We start from the raw sequence: 25,272 nt of genomic DNA, 5'->3' as shown, positions 1-25,272 counted from the left end.
TTTCTAATTGAGAATTTATCGTAATGCGTCGATGCACCGCAATTAACGACTCTCGGTTCGGTCGCAGGAGGACTCGAGACACGCGTCTTTTCGCGCGTATACGCAAGTACGTCCCGTCGAACGAGCTACGACTGAATGCGCGCGCCCCGACTCGCGGGCAGAGCTTTACGATTTATAACGCGGCGAGGCGGTTTTTTTCCCTCCCCAAGCTGATACGTTGCCGGCGTATAAATGCATAAATACAATGTATATAATACAATTATATGATAATGTGCGTTTAAGAAAGCTTATACAATGAGTGTTTGTGTGTCTTGACACGCGAGTGTATGGCTTTGAAACACGCGGGCGCGCGAGAAAACTTCGTGATCTGTTATGAACCACGCAAGCTCGAGTGCTTGTACACATGATGCTCACAGCAGCCCCACCTCCAGAAATACAGAAATAGCATTCCTGTTCGTTTGAACATCAAACCATTGTATACAACCAGTTTTACTCTGCTACTTGCAGATTTACAGATAAAAGGTACTCGCCATCTAGCGGTGGAAGCTGGATTCAATTAAAATTGAATTTTCATAAAATTGTCTTTTATATAAATCTTTTTGGATCATGCCGCAACTTGTACCATTATATTATTTACTTTGCCCCTTCCTTAAATGTACTCGCCATCTACTGCTGAATTTAATTATGATCGAGTTTTTATGGATTTTTCGAGCAACTTTTATTCAAATGTTTAAATTTGAATTTAGAAGTTGATATATTTTGTTTCTTTTTATTAAAAATATTGTGCGTGACTGCATTTTCATGTCTTTTTGTGCAATTCGTGTACAAAAATTAATCAGTCATGACTTATATTGATGCTGCAAATCTGTAATTTGATTTATATATCATTATTTTTACTTTACCACTTGCAGATTTACGGATAAGGGTACACGCCATATAGTGTTCAAGGCTGTGAAACAATTCAAGTGTCAAACTTAAATGTACAATCAAATATTTTTGGATTAGTGTTGCATTAAAAATAATTATTTAGATTACTTTAAAATATATTTTTTGAGCAATTGATGTTAATAATAAATCAGTACTTAATAAGTTATATAAACTTATATACTTTTATTCATATGCAAATATAATTATACCGCTTTATAAAAATATGAAAAAAATTTATATTTATTCACTGATTCATATTATATTAAAATAAAAATATCTAATCATATCATTTTATTAAATTTTCACATTAGTTGTTTTTAACTTGGTTTTAATTCAGTATTTTTTTTTTTACTAAGACTACATGTAAAAATATATTTCATAAAATTTAGCATCGGTTACATTAATTTCAATGTCTGATTTTACATTAAATCTACTTCGCCCCTTTTTTATTACGTATGAATAGTGCAGATACTATCAACAAGCAAATCAATTAGATTGCTTTACGACGAACAAAGTGTACCGTGATTCTTGCCGATATCTCGCATATCCTCGAAAATCGCCATCGGTACGTAAAAACGATCCGTACTTTCGATCCGGCGCATTCGTGAACACTCGACGCTCTCGATGTATAATATACTCGACCGAGCTGCCGCGGTTATATACGTTACAAGCTTAAAAATAAACGCGATAAAACCTTGTAATATTCTGGAAGCAATCGTCGATTAGACTTTGTTCGTGATTTTTATATATACATAACGTGTATACGGATCGAGATGCGCGTGCATACGTGTAAGTGCTGACATGATATCCACACACGCACACACTTACGTCGTGCACGAGCGGCGCAAGGCGAAATATACAGATAAATTGCAATATATTATAAATTATAACTTCTCTCGAAACGAATTACGTTATTACATAGTTATCGGAGATGATGAGTCCTGCACGAGTAGTCGCACGCGCGCGCGCCCGAGAATATTCCACACCGAAGTAAATACGATGATACACATATCGGAAAAAAGCAGCGAGCTTTTAACATTTTTTCTTCGTTTTCTTTTTTTAACGGCGCAAGTATGCGTGTACGGCATCTTCTCCTTGATTCGCATATGCGGGCAATAATACATATCGCCTCGTAACAGTCACGCGATCTTCGGCGACGACGACGCGCGCATTATTAATATCGTCGAGCGATCATTATAATATACAATATGAAGTTATCACTCGGCTAATATATTGACGGAGTCATATATTTATGCATGTATCCGAGGAATTTCGCGATCGTCATCGTAGCGATGTGTCAGGGCGTGAATGATTTTCTCTCGTATGTGTACTTTCATCTTCAGAAAAATTCCAGTGAAAGTAACACGTGACGACAATCGTTGCAGCTCGTTTATATATTACATATATGAGCAATTCTATGAGAAATCTTTAAAATACGAGGCTGAAATCGCGTTGAATTGAAAATTTTAATTCTGTGGGACATCGAATAACTAGAGAAAAAGCCCTCTGAAGCTCAAAAAAATAACATCCCAATATGAACATTAGACTATTAATTTGAAAACACAATTATTTTTGACTCGATGACTTCATGGAAAAATGTTATACAATTAGAATGTTTCAAATTTTTCAAAAAATAAGTGTACATTTTTTCATACGAATTCGAAGGGCACAGAGAGCCGTGCCTATTCTGTTGTTTACGTCGCCCGTCGAATACATGACTTGCGTCACTTTTCATGGTGTTTTGCCGTGCAGGGGACTGTACTGTAAACCGATGATTCGCTACGCTGCACACAGGGCTGAGCTGAGTCGTCGAGCGGAGCTGGTCGCTCATAACCTAGAGTTCTTCGCTTCATTCTCTTCAATAGCCTTTTTGTGTATACTTTGTGTAATAGGTAAAATTAGCACAGGAAGATTACTTGTTGCGCAGTTCCAAGTGAGAAAGATGGAACCCAGTTATAAGTTTAATTTAGCTGTCAGGTAATTTTCATTGTATGAGAACGTAAAAATATCATTAAACAATAATGTACTTGGTCTGATTTCAGAGTGAACGAGGAGCCCAGTGAAGTGCCACTAAGTGAAAATAATCATGAAAAGATTGATGAAAACCCCCATCCGAAAAACGTTCAATTCCAACCACTTCCGTCAGAAAATTCAGTAAGCGTTGATATTTATAACAAACTCGTATTTTAGTTCTTTTTTTCATGAAAATTCTTACATACCTTTGATTTCTCAACAGGCCTATACGCTACGAATTTCGAACTGTAAAATTGAATTTGACGAGGAAGTGGAAATAGTTGTGGAATGTGAAGATGTCAAGCCCAACAAGGACTTATTAGCAATAAAGAAAATTCATGATTATTTTGCAAATCACTCAAAAAGCTTAAATGATAGTGATGGTTATAAAAATCACGGTACAATTAAAATAGAAACGTCAGCGAAAGTGAAACAGGAATTTTTTAGTGACGCTACTGAAGAATCAAATTTGAATTTCGACAAGGAACTCAACGAACAAAATAGAAAAAGAAAAATTAAAAAAAAGTTTAACAACGAACATAACCTTGAAACACATATCGGTACTTCGCATAATTATAAAACCAACGCATGTGAAATACGAGGAAAGAAATCGTCAAGTAAGAGTAATCTCAAAATGCATATCGATACGGTGCACAATGGTACCAAACATACTTGCAATACATGTGGAAAGGCATTCATACAAAAAAGTAATCTCAAAAAACACATCGATTCTGTGCACAATGGTGTTAAACATGAATGTGATATATGCGAGAAGACATTCACGCGACAGGATAATCTCAAAAACCACATTGATGTGGTGCACAATGGTTTCATCCACGCATGTGAAATATGTGGAAAGAAACTGTCAAATAAGAGTAATCTCAAAAAACACATCGATGCAATTCATAATGGTGTCAAATATACATGTGATATATGCCGCAAGACATTCACAGATAATGGTTATGTTTGAGCAATCAATCACATGTACAGGCAAGAAGGAGAGAGAGAAAGCGAGTCGATTTCTCGCGTTGCTAAGGGGGATAATTTTGTTTACGCCGGCCGGCTCGCGATCTTCTCACTTCTGTTCTCGTCTCTGAACATCTCGCTTCGCTTTCTCTCTCTCTCTCGATTTTTTTCTTGCTTTCAGTAAAAAGCTCAGAGCTTTTTTTCCTTCTTCACATCTCTATTCACAATAAACTGGGTTTTTTATGCCTTTATGGCTTTTTCCCATAATTAATCGTTTTTATTTATTTATTATTGATAATATCATAGTATAATAAAAATCGTTAACCTCGGAACTTCGGCACGAAGCCGAAGTTTTCGACTAAACAGGTTATCTCAAAATCCACATCGATGCCGTGCATAAGGGTAACACATATGCATGCGATATATGTCAAAAGACGTTCACTTATAAAATTAGTCTCAAATTCCACATCAATTCGGTGCATAATAAAATCATTCATGCATGTGATATATGCAAAAAGACATTCGCACGAAAGGGATATCTAAAAAATCACATCGACGCTGCGCACAATGGTGTCACGCATGATTGTGATCTTTGTGGAAAGAATTTCATGCGCAAGGTCGATCTCCAGACTCACATCAAAAAAATGCATATTGGTATTTTTAATGCATGTGAAACGAACATTTAAAATTTAATAACACTGTTCTGAAGATTAATTGAACATTTTCATTTATAAAAATATTATAAATTCCTCCAGTGTTATTTTATCACATAAAATAATGTTTAAAAAATAAATAAATTATTGAAGAAAAATTAAATATTAACTCGATTCGCTCTCCCTCAATTTCGCAAGCTTTATTGTTTTCGCAACGTACTACCATCTAACAGAATTTAATGTATGTAAGAGGATTTTTAGTATATTCTGTCGCGGCTACTTTGAATATTATAACTTTTATCATTATACGTACTTTTTATGTAATACTTCTTTTATAGCTCGTCGAGTGGAGTAGTTGATCCGTAAAAAACAAGCGAGTGCTATTAATTAATCTTAAATGTTTCGCGTCTAAAATTTCGTAGCGCACAACGATTGGCCGGCGCTCGACTGGTGACGGTGCCGAAAGTTCGTGCATTCGATTCTGTTGTAGCAACCGCTGTCTACCTACTCGAGTCTTTGTGAAGTCTTTGTCTCGCAGCTCGCTGGTATTTATGCGAGTTCGTGCGACTCGCCTAACATCGCAAACGTATTTGTATCGTTTGTAAACGTGTTTGTATCGATAGATCGTTGTGTATATTTGGCATCCTACAATATATATTCGGTACACCTCGTGTCGCCACAGTGTGAACAAAGAAAGAACGCATCGATTACATGCAGCAATTAGCGAGAGATTTTCGCGAAAGTAGTGTAAAAATATTTATAGGTTATAAACATCAACTGTGTGTTGTGCGTGAGTGCACAAAACGTTACAAATAAAATTATGTCCAGCTCCGGATTCAATATCGATGAAGACATGATCGATCACTACCTCGGTGAAATCTACAATTACAAGTCAGAATTGAAGTGCTTACGAAGAGGGTTTAACTGGACTAAAGAAGGTGAAAGAATTCAGTTTCTTATCCGTTTCCACGCGCTGATTGAAGATTGGAAGGGAAACCTCCCCAATCTCCGAGACACTTTCGCGCAAGAAGAAATTGATTGGATTCTCATGGAAGCTGCCAAGTCCAGATTTTTTGATGGACGAGTACTCATCGACTTTATAATCAAGACCGGCTACAAGGACGAGCCCGACGTCGATAAAGACGGCAAGCCGCTGCTACGTCGTACCACTACAGTACACAGAACAGACCTGGATGAAAACAAGCAAGGTGTTCGTGAGCTTTTTAAAATTTACAGCAGATTTGATGTGAATTACATCGACGAGTTGGGCTTAACACATTTTCACATAGCCTGCAAGTACGGCTTCAACGACATCGCCGAGAAATTTCTCGAGCTCGGCCAGGATCCCAATTGCCTCGAATACATAACAGGTGATTCGCCACTAAACTATGCTCTGACGAACGGCCACAAGGAGGTGGTAGAATTGCTGCTAAGAAACGGCGCCGATCCAAACTTAACTAACAAGGACGGATCAACACCTTTGCACATTATTTGCAAGAGTTACCTAAGTAGAATTAATATCACGGTGGGGCTATTTTTCAACATCATCGACGGTATGCAGCAGACAGTAGATGCCCGGGATGATTTCGGCCGGACACCCCCGTGGCGAGTCTATCACCGGTAACCGTCAATTTACTAATGACTCGTGGCGCCGATTTATCAAACTTCGTTTTGCCCACTGTGAGTTACTTCGACAATAGATTTGATCGTACAAAGCGTTATTCGTATCGTTACAAAGTGGTACAAGCGTCTATCGCTTTGATTACGGTCGAAGCTCTCGAGATAAGTGGATATGAACTGAATCGAAGCGACGCCCTGAAAATTATGACGCTTTTCGCTAAGTACGAAATGTTCGAGAAATTGGCAGACTCGGAAAAATTTTGGTACGGCGACGAATGGTTCGCTCTCCTAGCAAAAGAGCACATAATAAAGCCGAACCTGTCGCTTTACGACCTGATTCAGTTACGATCCGAAGAGGAGGCAAAAGAACTGATATGCCTTTACAATTTTGCGTGTTCGGAAGAATATTGGAACCTTCCTAATATGAATCAGAAGGCTTGTAGTTTGCATTTGTGCGAAAAGATGTCGAGAGGATTTTTCCGGCGACGGGCCTTGGAATCTTTTTCGGAACTAACGTGCTATCTTCTGCCGAATCTCTGCTGCGAAAAAATCATCAAGGAACTGAAGAACGAGGATTTGTGGCACATTTGCTTGGCAACTGGAAGCCAAAGTTCATAATGGTGATTTGAATTTTTTTCTCCTGGTGTTATTAATTGTTTCTGATTTCCATAATATTTGAATAAATAAATTTAAAAAATAATTGAATTACTTTTTAGTGTTGTTTAATATTAAATGTCATTTTATCTAAGTACTATAATCTAATCTCTCCCACAGAATTTTCTTTAGTCGTTTTGATGTCCTACAGCCGAAAGAAGAGTACATAGCAACAGTTATAGACAAAATCCTATAAAATTTTTCATTGTTCATTCCGTTTTTTTTTTTATAGAACCTCAATAAAAAACTATCAACGTCCAAGTGACGAAAATTCCAATCGCGATTTTAGCCTCCAATGTTAAGGATTCTTTTATTCCACAGTTGCTCTCATAATTACGCGAATACGAAAAATACTACACAATCGTTACAATTACGCACGCGTTGTCTACTTGTAATAATTCGTCACATCGCGTTACGTCAAAAAAAATTGCAATTCCATAAACGCGCGCCGCACGTTTAAAATAACGCGATCGCCGCTTACGTGTGTGCGCGCCACGCATTATGTGTGCGGTGCTTTACGTATCTATAAAAACGCGACGATTCTCTTTTTTGTCGCGCGTGCAATTCGAGCTCATCGATATATAATGTACATTGCGATGATACTATATGTGCGTTGTTATATTATAAGCTCGATGGAATCCGCGCGCGCGTGCACCGATTACGACTAAGAAAAAAAGCTGCCCACTCGCGAGAAAAAAGTTATTGCGATAGGTGGAATGGATGTATAAAAATAATTCGCTGACAGCCGCTCGAATTTTTTCCTTCGTTCTTCTTTTTTCTCAGCGTATAGCAATAACACTGGATAGCCGAATTATCGAATCGCGAAGACATAATCGCACGCGCCAGTTTGTTAATTTTACAAAACCGCGTCGAAAGCGCAATTTTATATCGTTATACGAATTACATCGTCTTACAATTCGATCTCTCTCTTTCCTTGCGATACTTATTATATATCGTACAGAGATCAGCGAAACTTACCGATCTTCCTTCTAACACAATACCGGACACGTTGCGAGCTATATATACATAAAATAACGCACACACTTTCGAGCCCCAAGGAATCAGCATGTAAGTGCACATGATTCGCAAGCATGTGTGTGTATACGTCCATGTGCTGCTGCAGCATAAGCCACGCTGCTCGACACGTGCATCTGACGTCAGGCTTCGCGCGCGCATTGCATTGCACACACTATATACCCGGGCTCTCTGGTGAACGTACGATATAGATATATATTTGCGAGCTCACTCACACTCTCTCTCACGCGAGAGCTACATACAACGAGGCATGTAGTGTACCGTGGTGGCCGCGCGATCACGTGTTCGGTCACGCGGACCCGCACCGACACCGTCGTATATACTTTGTGTACCGTGTGTGTGTGTAATACAACTTTTTAAGTTTCTTTTTTTTCTCTTCGCTTCGTTATTTAGCCTCGTATACTTGTCTGGCGTTCACCGGTTAAAACTCGAACACCCGATTTCTTTTATTTCTTTATTATTATTTTCTCTTTTTTTTTCTCGATGTCAAGGGAGCTTATCCCATGCCTGACCAAAATCACCTGTTACTACTTAATTTCGAGGCAATTACGTCATCGAGGAGCGCTCGATGCGTAAGCTCTCCTGCGCGTCTCCGCTGAAAGCCAAATAAAGCTCCGGATGTACATCCGAGAATGAGAAAATCGTAAAACTATTCGAGCCCGACGATATGCGCAAAATATTTTATATATAGAAATCGTCGGGAATTGTTAGCGCACGTACGTACGGATATATTGACTGTGCACATGACTATATTATGCAAAGACATAATGGCTATTGTGTTACGCCATTACGGCGGCGACGAGTCGACGAGAGAATCGACATTAGTATTTTGTCCGTATGTGTGTGCGATTTGTTTTCAAACTCCTCGGTGCGCAGTGCATTTGAAATTTCCACGCGTTAATGGAAAATTCTCGCGAGTGCATCTTCGGATAAAAAAGACGAAAAAGAAGAAGAAAAAAAAAAGATATCTACGACGATACGAATGTGCAGTGTGTATATGTTACCGCGCGCGTGAGCTAATTTTGCAGACGGCTTTAATATTCCTCGCGCGCGGCCAGTTGCATCGCGACGACAACAAACGCCACTACCACCACCACTACTACTACTACCACTACAACTGCATGCGGCCTAGAAATACATATGACTTACTCGTTATAATCGTTGTTGTTTTGGCCAGTCGCGAATCGCCTATAAACATGGGTAATAATACATAAGAGCGAGAGAGAGAGAGAGAGAGGAGGATGACTCCCGAGTTATACTCGCGCGACGAACGAGCGAGAACTCCGATGGCATAATAACCCAACTATCTCTCGACTACCGAGGCTTTAAATCTAAATTTAAACATTCGTGAAAGTGTGTATAGGAGCGGCTTGTATATATAAAGCGCAGCAACCGCCGGCACACAATTCCGACTCTGTCCGTGTGTGTCCGGCTAATAATATAATACGCGCCGCCGCCGAGCAAAGGCCCCCGCCCGAAAAAGAAGAAGCGAGTAATCATAATAATCATTTTCTGCCTCGCCTCGCACTCGTCTATCTATCTATCTCTCGACTGTAGAATAATATGTATATAGTTATAGAAAACGAGGGTGGAATGCGTCTGGTGCGAATACAAGCGAATAGTTATAGAGCTTTCGCCTATATTTACGCGCGATACATCGCGGCGCATGACTTTACGAGTGTGTCATGCGTGTGTCTGTACGACATATATAGAAATTCGGCTGCCTCGGCACATATATTATGCTCGGTGCGATGCTATATAATAATAATAAATATGTGCGACGCGTAAAGTACATAATCTGCGCGAAAAACCGATTACCTCACTTCCGCTCGTAACGACGACGATGATTGCCCCGAAAATGAGTTTTTAAAGTGTCTCAGTGCGGTACGGGGGTAGGTCTATACGTTACGACCATTATGCGGAAGTCGCTCCGAACTATATTTATTGTTTTCCGTCGCTCATGTGGGGTCTCGCACAGCAGTCCCTTTTTTTGCTCTCTGGTTTTTTCTAATTATGACTCGTTTAACGCGAATCGACCAACCAACCCAGTGTATAGTTAATGGCAGCACGTGCCGATTCGGATGTGTGTGTATATAATAATTTCGTTTTGACACGAGGGGGGTCGGATTGTATATACGAGGGATTTAAAAATGCCAAACGCGCGACCGGAATTACACTTTCGATTATATACACATGCCTAAGCGCGCGCGAAAGTAGCGCAATTATTTCGTCTCCCGCGCTCATCCGGTTCTTATGTGCGCTATAAATTTAATTCGTATAAACCTAAATCGTGGCATATAAACGCTCTTTTATTCGAAAAAATGACACTAAGGGGCTCGTAGCGTCTGAGATGTGTGTCTGGCTGTTGGTAGTTTTAATGTACTAAATAATTCGTAGGCGAAATTTCGGTCACGAGTTAGTTCAGTAATAATTTATACGCAAAGCGAGATTACTCATCGAGTACGGATGATCGTAATTCTCACGAGAATCGTCACTTCCAACGTCGATAAATTAATTTTTTTCCTTCCTTCAATTTTTCGGTTAAATCCGGAACCGTATATAGAAAGGAAGGAAGAGCGAAAAAAAAGAAGAAATCGCAAAGCTAAAAATATCTTCGTAACGCCGTACGAATGTAACAGCGTAACTGGAAGTATTATTCGCGATGCCGTATTACATGTTCTCTCTAGACGCGTATACACCGAATTAAGGATATTCGAGCGAGCACATTGTCTACACGTGACTTTGCTCGAGCTGCAATATATATAGACACACAGACACACACAGACGAGTGTTTTTGCCGCCGCCGCCGCCGCCTCTGATCGAGAGCGTGGCCGAACGCGTGAGTTTTGAAAGCCGATGCACGTACATAGATAGGCGAAAGAACAATATGTGTGTATATATAAATACTTATCGTCCAATAGGCAGACTCGGGTAATAATACGCGGGACTGTACGGAGAGCCGCCTTAAAAACCATATGCACTCACACAAACACATACACGAGCAAAGGGTGGTGAAAAATATCCGCCTCCTGGCCCGTGTATATGAGTGTATTATTATATGTTTGCGGTGCGGCGCGTGCAAAGTCACGTGGCAAGTAACGCGACTTATAAAACGTTCAATTGTGCTATGTATGTATATTGCACATTGCGCCCGGAGTAGGAGCTAATGTATATAGGCTTCTCCCGCCAGTGTACGCGCGAATTCGATAATTTGTTATTTTTTTGCTGATTTTCGTTTCGTATGCGTACGCGGGCAGTTTTTCGAGAATCAAGATTTATATTTTAAGCTATGTAATTTTATTACCGATTTTTTAAAGGAATGTATGCGGATGCGATCGGTAAAAGTTACCGATTTTTCGGGCCAAAAATGAGTCTAAGTAACAAAAGAGACTTACCATGAATCGCTGTATGAAAGGCTGCTGTCCTGTTAATCCTCCTCATCCAATCGGTCACGGATAACGCGCGTTGTTATATATTTATTTATGTAACGATAAAAGTTCAAGTGTCGTCCGCGTCGTCGCGTAAGCTTCGGTTTACTGCCACGCGCGAGTATTATACGCCAGCCGCTGCTGTGCTTCTGCTTATACTCCTCTCTCGGTATCTATATGTACGCTGCATATATATAACCAGGCCTTTTGCGAACAATTGCTGCACACGCGAGCGAAAGAGAGAACTGCTGTGCACATACACGGTCGGTGCGCGCTCGTGCGGGGCCACAATAACATTGGCGCGAATTCGCGCGAGATCAGCGGCAGCGGCGCACAGGCTCCAGGTGCTGCAGCGGTCTAGGACTATTTTATAATAACATCAAAAAGAGAGTTGCGGCACACACACACACACACGCGGCGGCGACGGTGCATACATAGGCAGGATTTGGAGTCACGTGTACGGCAACGCGCTCACGCGCCGTCTTGTGCGGGCTATTACTATATATCGCGTGTACAATAGAGGAATATAGAGGTGCATTGGACACGCGCGCGGAGGGGAAAAGCTATATTATATGTTAAACGGCACGCGAGAGTTCGGCCGAGTCCTTTCGATTTTCATCGTGATGTATACATGTATAAATGCGAGCCGAATACGATCGAAAATTCTGTGGATTAATTTTTTGTTTTGTTTTGATTGAGGTACTTGAAATCACAAAGCAAGCGAATATAATTTTAGTTCCGAGGAACTTCGTGTGTATTCGAGGCAAAGAAATCTTGAACATTTTTTTTTTTTTTTGAAAATTCCTCCATCCATAATCTCCAAAAGCACAACTTTACATTCATAAAATATTATACAGTATATTTAGTCTTTCGATCCTCTGAATAATTTTTAATCTCATAGCAGGCAGATCCTATACGACAATTAGAATTACTTTATCATTTGGCTTCGTAAAAATGTCAAGCTATTGTATTTGAAATTTACAATTTGTTTTTTCTTTAATCACTCTTCGATGGGTCTAAATACATTAAATTCACGGCGCAATAACTTATATATTCATACGACTTATATAAACACACGTTTGTCTTGTTTTTTTTTTTTTTTTTTTAATATTGAACTTTAACAAAAAAGTTCTCGAAGTTGTCCATCAAGCAAGATGAATGCCTAAACGTATTAGTGCAAAAACAAAATAGTTCTCAGAAACAATCGAGCTGTCGAGTTATCTAAATTATTAAAAGATAATTATACTTTTAATAAATCATTTCTCGAAAAGAAAAAAACACATAACACGTCAAAGGTATTATATGGAAGATTACGCTTGTAGCATCATTTGCTTGATCGATGCAAAAATCAAAATTTACAAATCAAAGAAAAAATGTATTACATTTGAATTGATGAAAATAAAGTTTTCAATTAGAATAAATAATAATTCTAGTTTTTTTCCCGGAATTTGTACAAATCGCGAAACATTTTCATTTCTTTTTTTGTACGGCACGTCGAGATCTTAACGTTTAAAAAACAACAGTCATATTTTTTCCCATTCTCACTTAGTCTTTACATATTTAAGTATAGTCAAGTATAAAAAAAATCTATACACGCTCGTTTACAAAAATCCTCACAGATTTCACGGATAGGTATTTCATTAGTTTTTTTGTAAATAATTCATATATTTTGTATTTTGTTACGTCATAAATCACTGCACGTTCGTTTCCACTTGATCACTGATTAGCTCCCAAAAATAGGTGATTCAGGCTTTCTCAATTTACATGCTGGGGGCTCTACGCGATTATTCGCGATCTCCTCTTTCTTCCGCGCGTTCTTCCGCCCTAGCTTTCATCCTCGTGATAAAGGCTTGACCTTTGCTCTTTCGGAAATTTTCATAGGGATCGTTTAGATTTATACCAACTCCTTTGTACTGATCACTTCGGTCGCGTATGTCACCACCGGAAATCGGCGCCTCGATTCCTTGCTCGTTGGCACCGAGGCCGGCGCCACCCCAGCCCATTTTACGAAGTAACTGATGCCCTTTGTTGCTTTCGTCCAATCCCATTTGTTGGCTCGGGTTGCTGTACGTTGAACCTCTGCAAAAATTACAAAATGTTATGTCGCGCTCGCTTGGATACTACTTTTCGAGTGCTCCCCCGTAAAGACTTACAAGAAACTAGGTGGCGTAGGACTTCTGTCGTTTCTATCACCTCTAGGTGTTGTCGAGTCGCTACCAGATTTGTTGTTCCTTCTACGTCTTCGGCTGCTGCGGCTCGATCCACTTCGTCTATGATTGGAGGATGATGAGTTGTCTCTTCCCACCGTAGGAGGAGTACGTGATCTGCTACGACCTCTTGATCTTGAGCGTGAACGACTTCTCGTCCTACTATTGCTACGGTATCGTTTTTTCGGTGGACTGGGACTTTTTGAACGGGGCCTAGTAATTGGCGTGGGTGATCTGGATTTTTCTCGTATACCATCTTCGATATCCTCTTCCTTCCGCTTTTTCGCGTTATTCTTGGCTCGATAGTATTCGTAAAGTGCTAATTTTTCCCAGCCATCACTGTTTGAAAACAAGAGATGAATTATTTTACTATTACTATATAAAAACGCAAGTGAAAATGTTACGAATTTGAAGGATTCGATCAATCTTACCTGTCTCTGGGTGAGTCGTGATTCGGAGGCGCGTAGAACTGCTCCACCGCAGCTATCAGACGATCACTTGGAGGCGCAGGTGGTGGCAGTCTGATGGCATCTGGATCGAGAGACTTGTAATTATGATCTTCCAGCTTCACGAGAGGCACCATAAGACCGGCAGGTAAATCAAAATATGGCATCGTAGGCATCAGTTCTTCCAGTTTGATTTCTTGGGCCATGAGGGGTGGCGGCTGATTCTGTGGCGGTACTACCGGAGGACCACCACCGCCCATGGTCGGTGGAGGTCCAAAGCCTGGCGGTGGTTTTGAGAAATCAGGCAGCAGTTGACCATGCTGAGAAGGGGGAGGAGCATTCCAGCTGGCAGATTGATTGAAGCCGTCACCTTGATTATGACCACCCATTGGTGGTCCGTGTGGTGGACCATGGGGTGGACCAAAGTCTAAAAATTAAATTCAGCGAATTAGCAATGGTGCAGGTAATCAAGCGAGAAAAATACTTTTAAAATAATGATAGAAAGTAAGATACAGAAGGTCACAACGATTAATAACATTATTTTGAACTTGTTGACCTAGTTTCAAATTTTATCTGCCATTGATGTTATTTATTAAGATCTTTGATTTCTAAGCACCCAGTCTTTTTTAATAAAACATCGTAGAAATTCAAGTGTTATTTACTACATTAGGTACTTAGTATAAGTGAAAAAAATAAAAATAAAATTGATAAAAAAAAGGTAGTATTCAGTAATTGTTTTGACTGTACAATAATTTCAAGATAGATATGGAAAAACTATATTAATTTGAGAACATACTTTACTCTTAGCGATATAAAGCTGCTTTGCATTTAGAAAAAAAAAACAAATACATACCATCATCTGATTGCTCACCTCTAATCGGAGGCCCGTGCGGGCCACCATAAGATGGATGAGGTACGTGAGACGAGTCTCGATGCGACGGATAATCCGAGTCCATTCCGAAGGGTGGAGGACTGGCGTGTGGCGGTCCGCCGTGATGACCACCGTGATGAGGCGGACCCCCAAACTTCGGTCTCCCGCCGTCGTGCAGGGGATGCGGTGGTCCGCCGTAGTGACCGTCACCATCCCGTGGTGGCATACCACTGAACGGCGGCCGACCATCGTGCGGTCCTCCGAACGGAGGCCTGCCGTCGTTCGGTGGACCCTCGTGGAATGGTGGCCTTGAATGCTCGTGAGACGGCGGTCCGCCGAATAGAGGCGGCGGACACTCGCTGTCCATGAAAGGCGGTCGTCCACCGTCCATGTGCGGCGGTCTGCCTCCATCGTGATGCGGGTGTCCACCGCCGTACATGGGCGCTCCGTCTATATCATGTTGCGGAGGCCCGAATAGCGGCGGTGGACGTCCCTGTTCGTGACCTCCAAGGAAATGATGTCTCCTTTCGTCGTGTGGCGGCGGTGGGCCACTGTAGTGTCTATCGCCGTCTCTGTACGGTGGTCTTCCATGATCGGACCCCGGAGGCCCGCCGTACCGGGAGGGCGGCCCATCGTTGAAACGTCCTTCGTTGTCGTGAGGAGGTGGACCACCGTATCGACCCTCGCTTTCGTGCGGCGGTCCGCCGTACCGGCCTTCGTTTTCACGGGGTGGTCCACCGTATCGACCGTCATTATCGCGCGGCATTGAATCTCTGTAACGATCCTCGTTTTCGTGCATCGGACCTCCGTATCTGCCGTCGTTATCGATTAACGGAGGGCCAAAACGACTGGTACGTTCTTTTTCGTGTGGCGGAGGACCAAAACGACTAGAGCCCTCTTTGTCGTGTGCAGGAGGTCCACCGTATCTTCCGGGTCCATCTTCGTCGTGGGGCGGACGTCCACCGTAGCCGACGTCCTTATCGTGCTGAGGAGGTCCACCAAATCGACCGTCTTTATCGTGCGGGGGTGGTCCACCGAATCGTTGATCCGTGTCGTGCAGTGGTGGTCCTCCGAATCGCTGATCTGTGTCATGAGGTGGTCTGTCAGAATGCGAAAGTCTTTCGTGTGGAGGTAAGTCCGAATGGTGGCTTATACGTGGTGGCGCGGGTGCTTGTTGCATCTGTGGAGGTGGGCCACTCGCTGGCATGGATCCTGCGTTTGGAGGAGGCCCTGAAAGTGGTGGCATCGTGTGTGCTGGCGGTACGCTGGATGGATTCTAAAAAGAATAAATGAAGTTATGATTTATCGTGACAAAAAATTTTCTCTGTCATAAAAAAATTATTAAGCATCGCTTGAATTCAGTATTGTTAATAATTTATTTTACCATTGCAGCTTGAGGTGCCTTGAGCTGCTTGTCGATTGCCATTTTCTGTTGCTCTATGGTTTGAATCTGCCTCATCGCGTGGTTCACGAACGCCTGATGCTGCGCCTGGTAATTGTCGTAGGTTTGCTTCGTGGTCGCGGTAATTGACGTTATGGCTGAGGCGTGCTGCGACATTACATTGCTCTGATACTCGGTCCAAGACGCAGTCGGGTTCTTCAGCTTCTCAATGATACCTTCCTCAAAATAATTACTTTTTGATTCCCACAGACTCAAGAGCTTATTTAATTTGGTTACTTGCTCTTCTGTGGCAGCTAATGATGCATTACAAAACATAGGTACGACAACACTCTCCATAGCTTTACGCAAGTCCATAGATTTTTTTCTAGCACTATTAAAATTTTAAAGTTCATCATAGACATTTTAAAAGAAAGTTTTGCAGAATTCAAACAAGTTTACAAAAAAAAGTGTGACCCTGACTTACCAATGATGCAACACATCATTTACCAGATAAATAATATGAAGTTTATGATTAAAAGTGGTTTCCTGAATTACTCTAGAATTTCAAGTTTATCACGTTATTTTTACAATCAATAATGCAGAGTGGATGGAGAAAACGGAACTAGGATAAAGGCAAAAGCCCAATGTACCTTTTGAGTAAATGTTTGGCTATCACTTGATTGCTAGGTAATGTAGTTGAATGCTGCAATATCCATGCTTTACCAGCACTTATACTATCCTTTGTGCAACTATCAATGATTGGCTGTAACACTGTATCAAATGCTTGCAAATCAGTATTTGTACTTTGAGCTACTGTTTGTAAAGCATTGTCTTGAGCCTGTCTGACAGCCTCTTCTACTTTTCCTTGTTGTTGTGACATTAAAGCAGCATGATGCGCAGCAAGATTTTGTTCAGATTGTCTGACTTGATCTTGCAAAGTACTTTGCTGAGTTTGTAAAGTAGCCAATTCAGTCTGTAGTGCACCGTAAGGTCTAGAATTTTGTGGAGGCATATGCCCAAGTGGAGCAGAAATATTAGGTGGTGGAGGCATATTTGGTGGTGGACCTTGTACCATTAAGCTTGGTGGCATTGGGTTGCTCAATCCATTATTGTGAGGCATTCCAACATTATTCATTGATGGTGCCACTGATGATTGATGCATAGCATTAGAACGTGGGTCGGAATTTGACATTGTGTTCATTCCTTTCTGTTTCAAGACTGTAAATAAAAAGTGAAAATTAAAATGGAAAATAAATTGAACTATAGTAAAACTACGCTGTTGCTAACTTATTGAAGTATAAATATTTTCATACCTTGAACCTCTACATGCAATAATTGAAATTTTATATTAATTTGCAAATTATTTATACAAAAGTGTATAATTAATTTATTACAATTATATGAATACAAATATCTAAAATTTAATCTAATAATGGTTTCTATCGATTACTTAGCTATCTAAACACTTACTGGCTTGTTCTGTTGTGACTTTATACTGGTAATAATTGAAATATTCTCCGCCAAATAAAAAGCTAAACTTTGGATTATCTTTTTGTTTATTTTTTGTCATATGCTCAAATTCCGGTCCATTTCTAGCGACAAACTGAGCCAGTTTGTCAATGATGTTGCGTAGTTCAATATCTGTAACAAAAAGTTACACATGTAAAAACTGTGGAAACTTCATTGACGAACAAAGAAATATTCTGTAATTCCTTCAACTCGAAATATCATATCATAAAATCAAATTTGTCCTAAATATAACCCCTTGCATATACAATTTAAAAGTATGAACACGTTTAGCATTATTCATAACAAAGTCATAAATAATGCAATGGAAGCTTGTTAGCATCAAAGCACGTATCAATTTTAACCTTTTTAGTAATTTCTTTGCAAGAGCTCACGAAGGCCAATCGATAAGATTTGAGCAAAGAGTAATCTTTTGGTTTTTGAAACATCAACCTCGTATAAACGTCAAGTTAAAACCGAGTTTTTTCAAATGATGCTCTTTATCGAAAGCATCAATGGAACACCAGAAGTAACCTACAAAGTGTCGTGCCAAGCTGCACGTCAATAACATTACAATCGGTGTTCCATCGCGGACACTAAAATTCATTTCGCACCAAGTGAAAATTGCAGCTGCATCTCGACTGGGTCGATCGATAGCCCAATTAAATTATCAGCGATCGCGATCTATACACAAACAATTGTCTCACCTGCCGGCGCCTGATCCATCTTGGCTGTATATATATAGCAGTAGTATCTATCGCTATAAACACTCTATACTACACTCGGTGGAGCGACGAACAACACAACGCAGTCCGCCCGTGATTCAACATTCGGCTCGTTATTCATCCGCTCGCATAACTTCTCCGCGTGCAGCTTTTCTCTTTTCTCTTCTTTATTATTGTTGCCTCTTGTGTACTGACTTCGGGATCGCGCGATACAACAGGCCACTCTGTGACTTACTATCTGTCGCACACGCACATACACATTTGCAGACACACACGCACTGTCGCTATTTCAGCAGCAGCAGCACAAGATTCGGCGACTGAAGCGGCGAGTCGCGCGTCCAGCGCTTTTTGGAAGAAAACTCGGTCAAATTTATATCGCGAGAGCTGGAGAGGTGGATCTACGCGGGCGATTCGAGATGCTGCAGCGAGGAATGCGACGACTCGCTCGAATTTTATCTATTTTTAAATGAAATAAACGACTGAACATATTTTTTCAAATAATTCAAATAATGTTTATTAATAAGAACGTCGATAAAATATAAAAAAATTGCCCAAAATGCAACATTTCAGCTCGCGTGTCTCGCCCGGTGTATTCGCTACACCGACTTGACGTCAAATTTACCGACTTCTCCGGAGCAATCGGCTATGTAGGCGCCGCGTAGCGTCGAGAGACGTCAAGCTCGGCACGAGACTTTGCGCTCGCGAAGATCTCGCGCGACTCCGAAGTCGATCATCTGCTACTTCGTGTGTGTGTTACACACAGCAGCTGCACCTATACGCACACACACGGAGTCGGAGCGTCGGTATATAGGCTGGCAGCTCGCGTCATTATATATAGAACAACAATATCTAAAGTCAGTTCCGTGCAGCTCTGCGGGTTCGTGTGTGCAGATTCTGGCCTGGCTATATAGCAAGATATACGCTACAGGCCACACACACAACACGACCCCGCAGTTTTATACATCCGAATTAAGTATCCTTTCTCTGCGAGCAGACTGCGTACACTGCATTTACCGATAGAGATAAAGAATATAAGTGAGTTTGTGTGTGTGTGTGTGTATACGTGTAGAAGTGTGTGTGACTCATCTCCTTCTTGTGCAGTCTCTCATCCCGTTAATCCGCAAACTCGCGACTGTAGATCGGAGTTTTAAAGGAACGCATCGTGTGTGTCGTCTGGATACACACGAACGCGCAGAGTGTAAACTGTAGCACTGAATTTTGTGTCGCCAGCAGCGTGTGTGTATATCCGTGCGTCGTTGTCTATCGTTGTTACCTATATATGCGTGATTTTGTGTTTGTAAATTCAACGTGCTACGAAGAAATGTCAGTTGAATCCGAGTCGTCGTGCCGAGGTAGCTGAGAACAAACCGTAGCAGCAGCATAGCACGGCAGCAGCAGCCAGTCTTAGTTGGTAATCGCGAAAGAATCGAACGGCCAGTCATCCCGCCAGGTCAATATTAACAACAGTGAGCCTAGCCGAGGGGGTGGCTTCATCTCGCCCTTCGTCACCCGCTGCTTAGCCAACGTCTTAAAGGTCAGGGGCCTCACAACTCCTCGCCCTCGTAATAATAATACGATAAAACGATGCCAGAGTGAATACTTATTATGACGCCTGGAAGAACTCGTTTCATCGTATATTATTACTCCGTTCGTGCTTGATGCCTTATCGTGTGTATGTGTGTATACGAAAACGGCTGACTTGGAACGTGCATACAGCTTAAACTGGAGCGTATACCTATATGCACGAGAAAAGGCATTTTTACCTTGGACCCAATAATAATCTACTTGCCTCCGTTTCTATCTTTAATGCTCGCGAGTAGCGCTCAGCTCGGAGCTGCTGCTGCCCGTTCTGGAGAGCATGTGACCAGCTCGGGCTATCACACTGCTGTGGCAGCTGATTACTTGCAAATCTTTCAATAAGCCACTGCAAACAAAGATATTGAAATTTTTCCACTTAATTTTCAGCCATTTATTGAGAGTCCTGATAAACAATTTCTTGTATTACAAAGAAGTTAGTTTTCATAAATTTTTCATGGTTCCTATTTTGATTATTTATTCATTGTTTATCAATCTAAATAGTTCTTGGAATTAAGACAATCGTAAAATAAGGGACAAATAGTTCTTAGATCATGGTAATCAACTAAAATTTACTTTCATTTTAAACAACTAACTTTGCTTTTTAATTCATAAACTAAAATTGATAAATGTAATTACAGATAGATACTGTGTGGGGTTGGGCCTCACCCCCGCTGCGCCTCCAGCAGGCAGCCGGGGGGGCTGCAGCAAGCAACCGTAGCCCTGCATCAGCTCCTCCGCAGCAACCCTCGTCATCATTGTCAGCAACAACATCTCCAAGCAACAACGCTCTTGTGGTGCTCGATCATCACAGACCACCTAGCAGCTCATCGGCCACCATCATTAACAACAACTATCCAAGAATAGCTGGCGAGATGGTGGTCGACAGAGCTCCTTCGCCGGCCAGGCTGAGCCACACATCAGAGAAGCACCCCCGTGCTACTCTAACTGAGATGACAGTGCTCAGAAGACACAGGGAGCTATGTGATGTTGTGTTGAAAGTTGGCTCAAGAAAAATATTTGCTCACAGAGTTATATTGTCAGCATGCAGCCCTTACTTCAGGTGATTTATCCTTACAGTTTCATGTGATACTGATAAGTCTGATGAATTAAAGATAAACAATAAATTATCAATTTTTCCCAAATTTTATTATTGTTACTTTTCATTTATAGAGCGATGTTTACTGGCGAATTAGCAGAATCACGACAAACCGAAGTAACGATACGAGACATCGACGAAATGGCCATGGAATTACTCATAGATTTCTGCTACACGTCTCACATAATTGTAGAGGAAGCCAATGTCCAAACTTTATTACCGGCTGCGTGTTTATTGCAACTGGCCGAGATTCAGGACATTTGCTGCGAATTTCTAAAACGTCAGCTGGATCCGTCCAATTGTCTCGGCATAAGAGCTTTCGCCGATACGCACTCATGCCGAGAGCTACTCCGCATTGCCGATAAATTTACTCAGCATAATTTTCAAGAGGTTTGTAGTTTTTTTAAATGTAACATCCTGAATTGGTCGTATACTATCTTCATTATACAACGTAAGTGGAAATCGATTGCTAATAGATCAACATTCGCATTTGTTACTGTTTTACAATAGACGCTTGAAAGATAATACACGATGAATTTATAAATTTTATCCGATACGCCACCATTGTCAATGCTCCCGTATTTACAAATTTCCCTTCCTCGAAACAGGTGATGGAAAGCGAAGAATTTCTTCTGCTGCCCGTTGGTCAACTAGTCGATATTATCTCGTCGGACGAGCTGAACGTTCGCTCCGAGGAACAAGTGTTCAATGCAGTCATGAACTGGGTCAAGTACAACGTTACGGAGCGACGCCAGCACCTGGCCCAAGTGCTGCAGCACGTCAGGCTGCCGCTGCTGAGTCCCAAATTCCTCGTCGGCACGGTCGGCTCGGATCTGCTCGTCAGGTCCGACGATGCCTGCCGAGATCTCGTGGACGAGGCGAAAAATTACCTCCTGCTGCCGCAGGAGAGGCCACTCATGCAGGGACCAAGAACGAGGCCGCGAAAGCCTACGCGGCGAGGCGAGGTACATAATATTTCCATTGTCCTCCTGAATCATGTCACGATTGTGCTTTACTACATCGGGAATCAAAATGTTTCCAGGTTCTATTCGCGGTCGGTGGATGGTGTTCCGGCGATGCCATCGCGAGCGTGGAGCGCTTCGATCCCAACACCGTCGACTGGAAAATGGTCGCGCCCATGAGCAAGCGTCGCTGCGGCGTCGGCGTCGCCGTCCTGAACGATCTGCTCTACGCCGTCGGCGGACACGACGGCCAGAGCTATCTCAACAGTATCGAGAGGTACGATCCGCAGACGAACCAGTGGTCCTGCGACGTGGCGCCCACGACCTCGTGCAGGACGAGCGTCGGCGTGGCCGTGCTGGATGGTTTTCTCTACGCCGTCGGCGGGCAGGATGGCGTGCAGTGCCTGAATCACGTTGAGAGGTATCGCTCGATGTCTTTTTTATCCGATGCTTTCGACGTCCTCCGATTTTGGCGGATTGCTTAATTCGATTATAATTTTTTCGATGCAGATACGATCCAAAAGAGAACAAATGGTCGAAGGTGTCGCCGATGACGACGCGCCGCCTCGGCGTAGCCGTAGCTGTATTAGGTGGCTATTTGTATGCCATCGGCGGGTCCGATGGCCAGTCACCACTCAACACGGTCGAGCGTTACGATCCGCGACAGAACAAGTGGACGCAGGTCTCGCCGATGTCGACGCGGCGCAAGCATCTTGGCTGCGCCGTGTTCAACAATCTCATCTACGCCGTCGGCGGCCGAGACGATTGCATGGAGTTGTCCAGCGCCGAGCGTTACAATCCACATACCAATTCCTGGAGTCCGATAGTTGCTATGACTTCGAGAAGAAGCGGGGTAAGTCAAAGGACATTCCACGGGAACCACGATTCATCGAAATATCGTATCTATAAATTAAAATTGTATTCCCCAGGTCGGTCTTGCGGTCGTGAACGGTCAACTCTACGCGGTGGGCGGCTTCGACGGCACGGCCTACCTCAAGACGATCGAGGTCTACGATCCCGAGCAGAATCAGTGGCGACTGTGCGGCTACATGAATTATCGTCGGCTCGGCGGTGGCGTGGGCGTGATGCGTGCACCGCAGACGGAAAACTACATTTGGTAGCTGAGGCCGTCCAGTGCGACAGCACCCGTGACCCCGACCTCGGAGAGCGCAGCCGACACACCCCTGGCGCTGACGCCCGTTACCCCCGTCTCGCCCGTAACGCCACCCGCGCACGTGTCCAATCTGCAGGCCAGCAGTAGCAACAGCAACAATAACAACAACAATAACAATAACAACAACAACAACTCGGCCAATACGAGAAAACGTTATAGACGATCCATGAGTATCATTTAATGAACATAGCGCGTTACGTGTTTTTCTTCATTTGTTGGTGTTCAATTGTAAATTATACCGCCGCTTTGATTGCGAAAAATTGTATATCGTGTGCTTGTTTTCGGTAATTTTTTTTTTATGTTTGTATGCGTTATTTATTTTTTTTTGTTTTATTACATTGATACAAAATCATTGCGCTGTATTAAAATTGTTCGTGAACTATTTTTGTAACGTTATTTTCATCGTTGAATCTGGAAAAAATCACCAATGCCTCAATGTTTGTCTTCGATCGAGTATTAAATTGTATTTTCGAATTTCTTTTGATAAATGTTTATGCAATTAGTATCGAATGGCTTGCCACTGATTTAGTATAATTTAAACGATAAATCATTCCTATCAAGCATTGAATCGTGTATAACTCATTATTATTTATCGTACAATGGCTACATTAGTCAAATTTAGGGTTCAAGCAGGATTCATTGTGCCAATGGGGATAATATCGATTTCCTTAGAACTTGTCACTGTCGTAAAATATTACGTGATAATAACGTGAGATGTAGGTGTGAAAAAGACTTGAAATTCGTTGTGAAACGGTAAGAACGAACTTTAGCTTGTTGTAATGTCACTGAGTAAGCGCAAAATAACGTGAGGCATTTGATTGTATAAATATGATAAGCAAGAGCTGCGACGCACCAAACGTCATGGACTGTTTTTAGTTAGATAATTAGATAGACTCGTCCAAAAATTTGGAACTATTATTTATACTTGTAGAAAGTAATGAATTAAGACTAATGATTTTAATAATAAGTATTGTATCATTCAACAATTTGTTTTAATAGGACCTAAATTTCTATGATCAATTGAAGCTTTAACAACGATTTTTGAATTTGCATTTTTAACAACGAACTTTGATGATACGCATTCTTTTTTTTTACATAAAAAAGTAATACGTTTTGTATACTTTTTTTAAACAAGTTTCATCCGTTCCACGTTGTTCATCGATTTTATTAATTTTACGAATTTTCTGTGTCGAATTTATTCAAGAACTACAATGCATCTTAGTAAATTATAAATACAAAATGACGTATTAGCACTGAAAGCCATGGTTTTTATAATAATATAGATTCATTGAGATGGAAAAAAATGATATCCTTGCGCAATTATATTATTATAGACACCATAGCACGCAATACTAATTGTATAGTTCCTTTCTCCTCAAACATTTCTAAAAAGAAAAACAAACAAAAAAACATGCAAACACAAACACGATTAACGCCAAATTCTTGCTTGATAAATTATAACAATTGTAAAAAAATGCATCAATGTATTCGCTATGAGCAAAATTTTCAACCGCATTGTTATAAACGTGATTTTTGTTTATCTTTTTCACCGAAGTCAGACGTTAAAATTTTTTGGAGTCACACTGCTCAATGGTTATTCTCGTTACACAACGACAACGATTCTTGAATATCTAGAAAATTTAATTTACAATTAACAGCAGTGATCGAAATGCTCCCAGTCTGACGTGAAAAAGAAAGGCCCAACGAAATATAGGAAATTTTTGCGCTCACTACAAAATAAAATACTTCGAAACTCACACGCAAATACAAAGCTCCTTTTCTTTTTTTTTAATTAAGTTTATAATAAGTAATAACGCATGTATGTGTATCGACTTATATGATATGATAATTGTAAATGAATCTATTGATTTTGTATATACTGAAATCCTGGTAAGACCGAACGAAAATAAGGCAGAAAAAAAAGGAATGAATATGTCGAAGAATAAATAAATTTTAAAAAAATCAACAAATATGTCGTTATAAGCATATAAAACCCGATCGAATCGACTATTTTCCCCTCCCACAGTCTC

At 41.3% G+C, this 25,272-nt stretch overlaps 3 protein-coding genes across 5 annotated transcripts in view; 1 reads left to right on the top strand and 2 right to left on the bottom strand.

Annotated features, from left to right (window-relative positions):
* The window catches only part of LOC106655376 (transcription factor mef2A-like), a 59,195-nt gene extending 47,643 nt beyond the window's left edge, over positions 1-11,552 (bottom strand). The window contains exon 1 of one of the 2 annotated variants that reach the window (XM_014375742.2): positions 11,264-11,552. The gene's annotated coding sequence lies outside the window, so the exon portion shown is untranslated. Of the gene's footprint in view, positions 1-4,872; positions 5,091-11,263 lie in introns of those variants that run through there. The other variant, XM_023461776.1, reaches the window with a different exon arrangement.
* Positions 11,553-12,077: 525 nt separating this feature from the next.
* Positions 12,078-18,761, bottom strand: LOC106655325 (calcium homeostasis endoplasmic reticulum protein). Of its 2 annotated transcripts, none has more exons than XM_014375652.2 (9): positions 18,415-18,761; positions 17,672-17,842; positions 16,852-17,419; positions 16,686-16,757; positions 16,205-16,592; positions 14,803-16,096; positions 13,935-14,376; positions 13,450-13,842; positions 12,078-13,375 (listed from the first exon to the last, which is right to left on the bottom strand). In XM_014375652.2, the coding sequence occupies exons 1-9, from the start codon at positions 18,431-18,433 to the stop codon at positions 13,081-13,083; spliced, it is 3,642 nt and encodes a 1,213-aa protein (XP_014231138.1). In that variant the 5' UTR covers positions 18,434-18,761; the 3' UTR covers positions 12,078-13,080. The 2 variants fall into 2 exon arrangements, with proteins under 2 accessions (XP_014231138.1, XP_014231139.1); XM_014375653.2 differs by having other exon boundaries at positions 14,821-16,096.
* Positions 18,762-19,475: 714 nt separating this feature from the next.
* Positions 19,476-24,562, top strand: LOC106655324 (kelch-like protein diablo). The gene is made up of 8 exons (XM_014375650.2): positions 19,476-19,966; positions 20,398-20,564; positions 20,649-21,070; positions 21,181-21,496; positions 21,715-22,071; positions 22,149-22,489; positions 22,579-22,921; positions 22,998-24,562. Exons 2-8 carry the CDS (start codon positions 20,562-20,564, stop codon positions 23,187-23,189), a joined length of 1,974 nt encoding a protein of 657 aa, XP_014231136.1. The 5' UTR covers positions 19,476-19,966; positions 20,398-20,561; the 3' UTR covers positions 23,190-24,562.
* Positions 24,563-25,272: the final 710 nt, after the last annotated feature.

Source organism: Trichogramma pretiosum, unplaced genomic scaffold (assembly GCF_000599845.2).
Source record: "Trichogramma pretiosum strain Unisexual culture from Peru unplaced genomic scaffold, Tpre_2.0 scaffold12, whole genome shotgun sequence".
Classification (NCBI taxonomy): Eukaryota; Metazoa; Arthropoda; class Insecta; order Hymenoptera; family Trichogrammatidae; genus Trichogramma; species Trichogramma pretiosum.
This window is presented reverse-complemented; position numbering and strand designations above follow the sequence as displayed.

Bases quoted from the DNA above. Each gene is read 5' to 3' on its own strand.
- LOC106655325 (XM_014375652.2), bottom strand. The intron at 17,420-17,671 runs GTAAGTGTTTAG...TTTTATTTACAG, and splicing joins AGTCACAACAGAACAAGCCA to TCTTGAAACAGAAAGGAATG. The intron at 13,843-13,934 runs GTAAGATTGATC...GTTTTCAAACAG, and splicing joins CACGACTCACCCAGAGACAG to TGATGGCTGGGAAAAATTAG.
- LOC106655324 (XM_014375650.2), top strand. The intron at 21,071-21,180 runs GTGATTTATCCT...TTTCATTTATAG, and splicing joins GCATGCAGCCCTTACTTCAG to AGCGATGTTTACTGGCGAAT. The intron at 22,072-22,148 runs GTACATAATATT...AAATGTTTCCAG, and splicing joins AGCCTACGCGGCGAGGCGAG to GTTCTATTCGCGGTCGGTGG.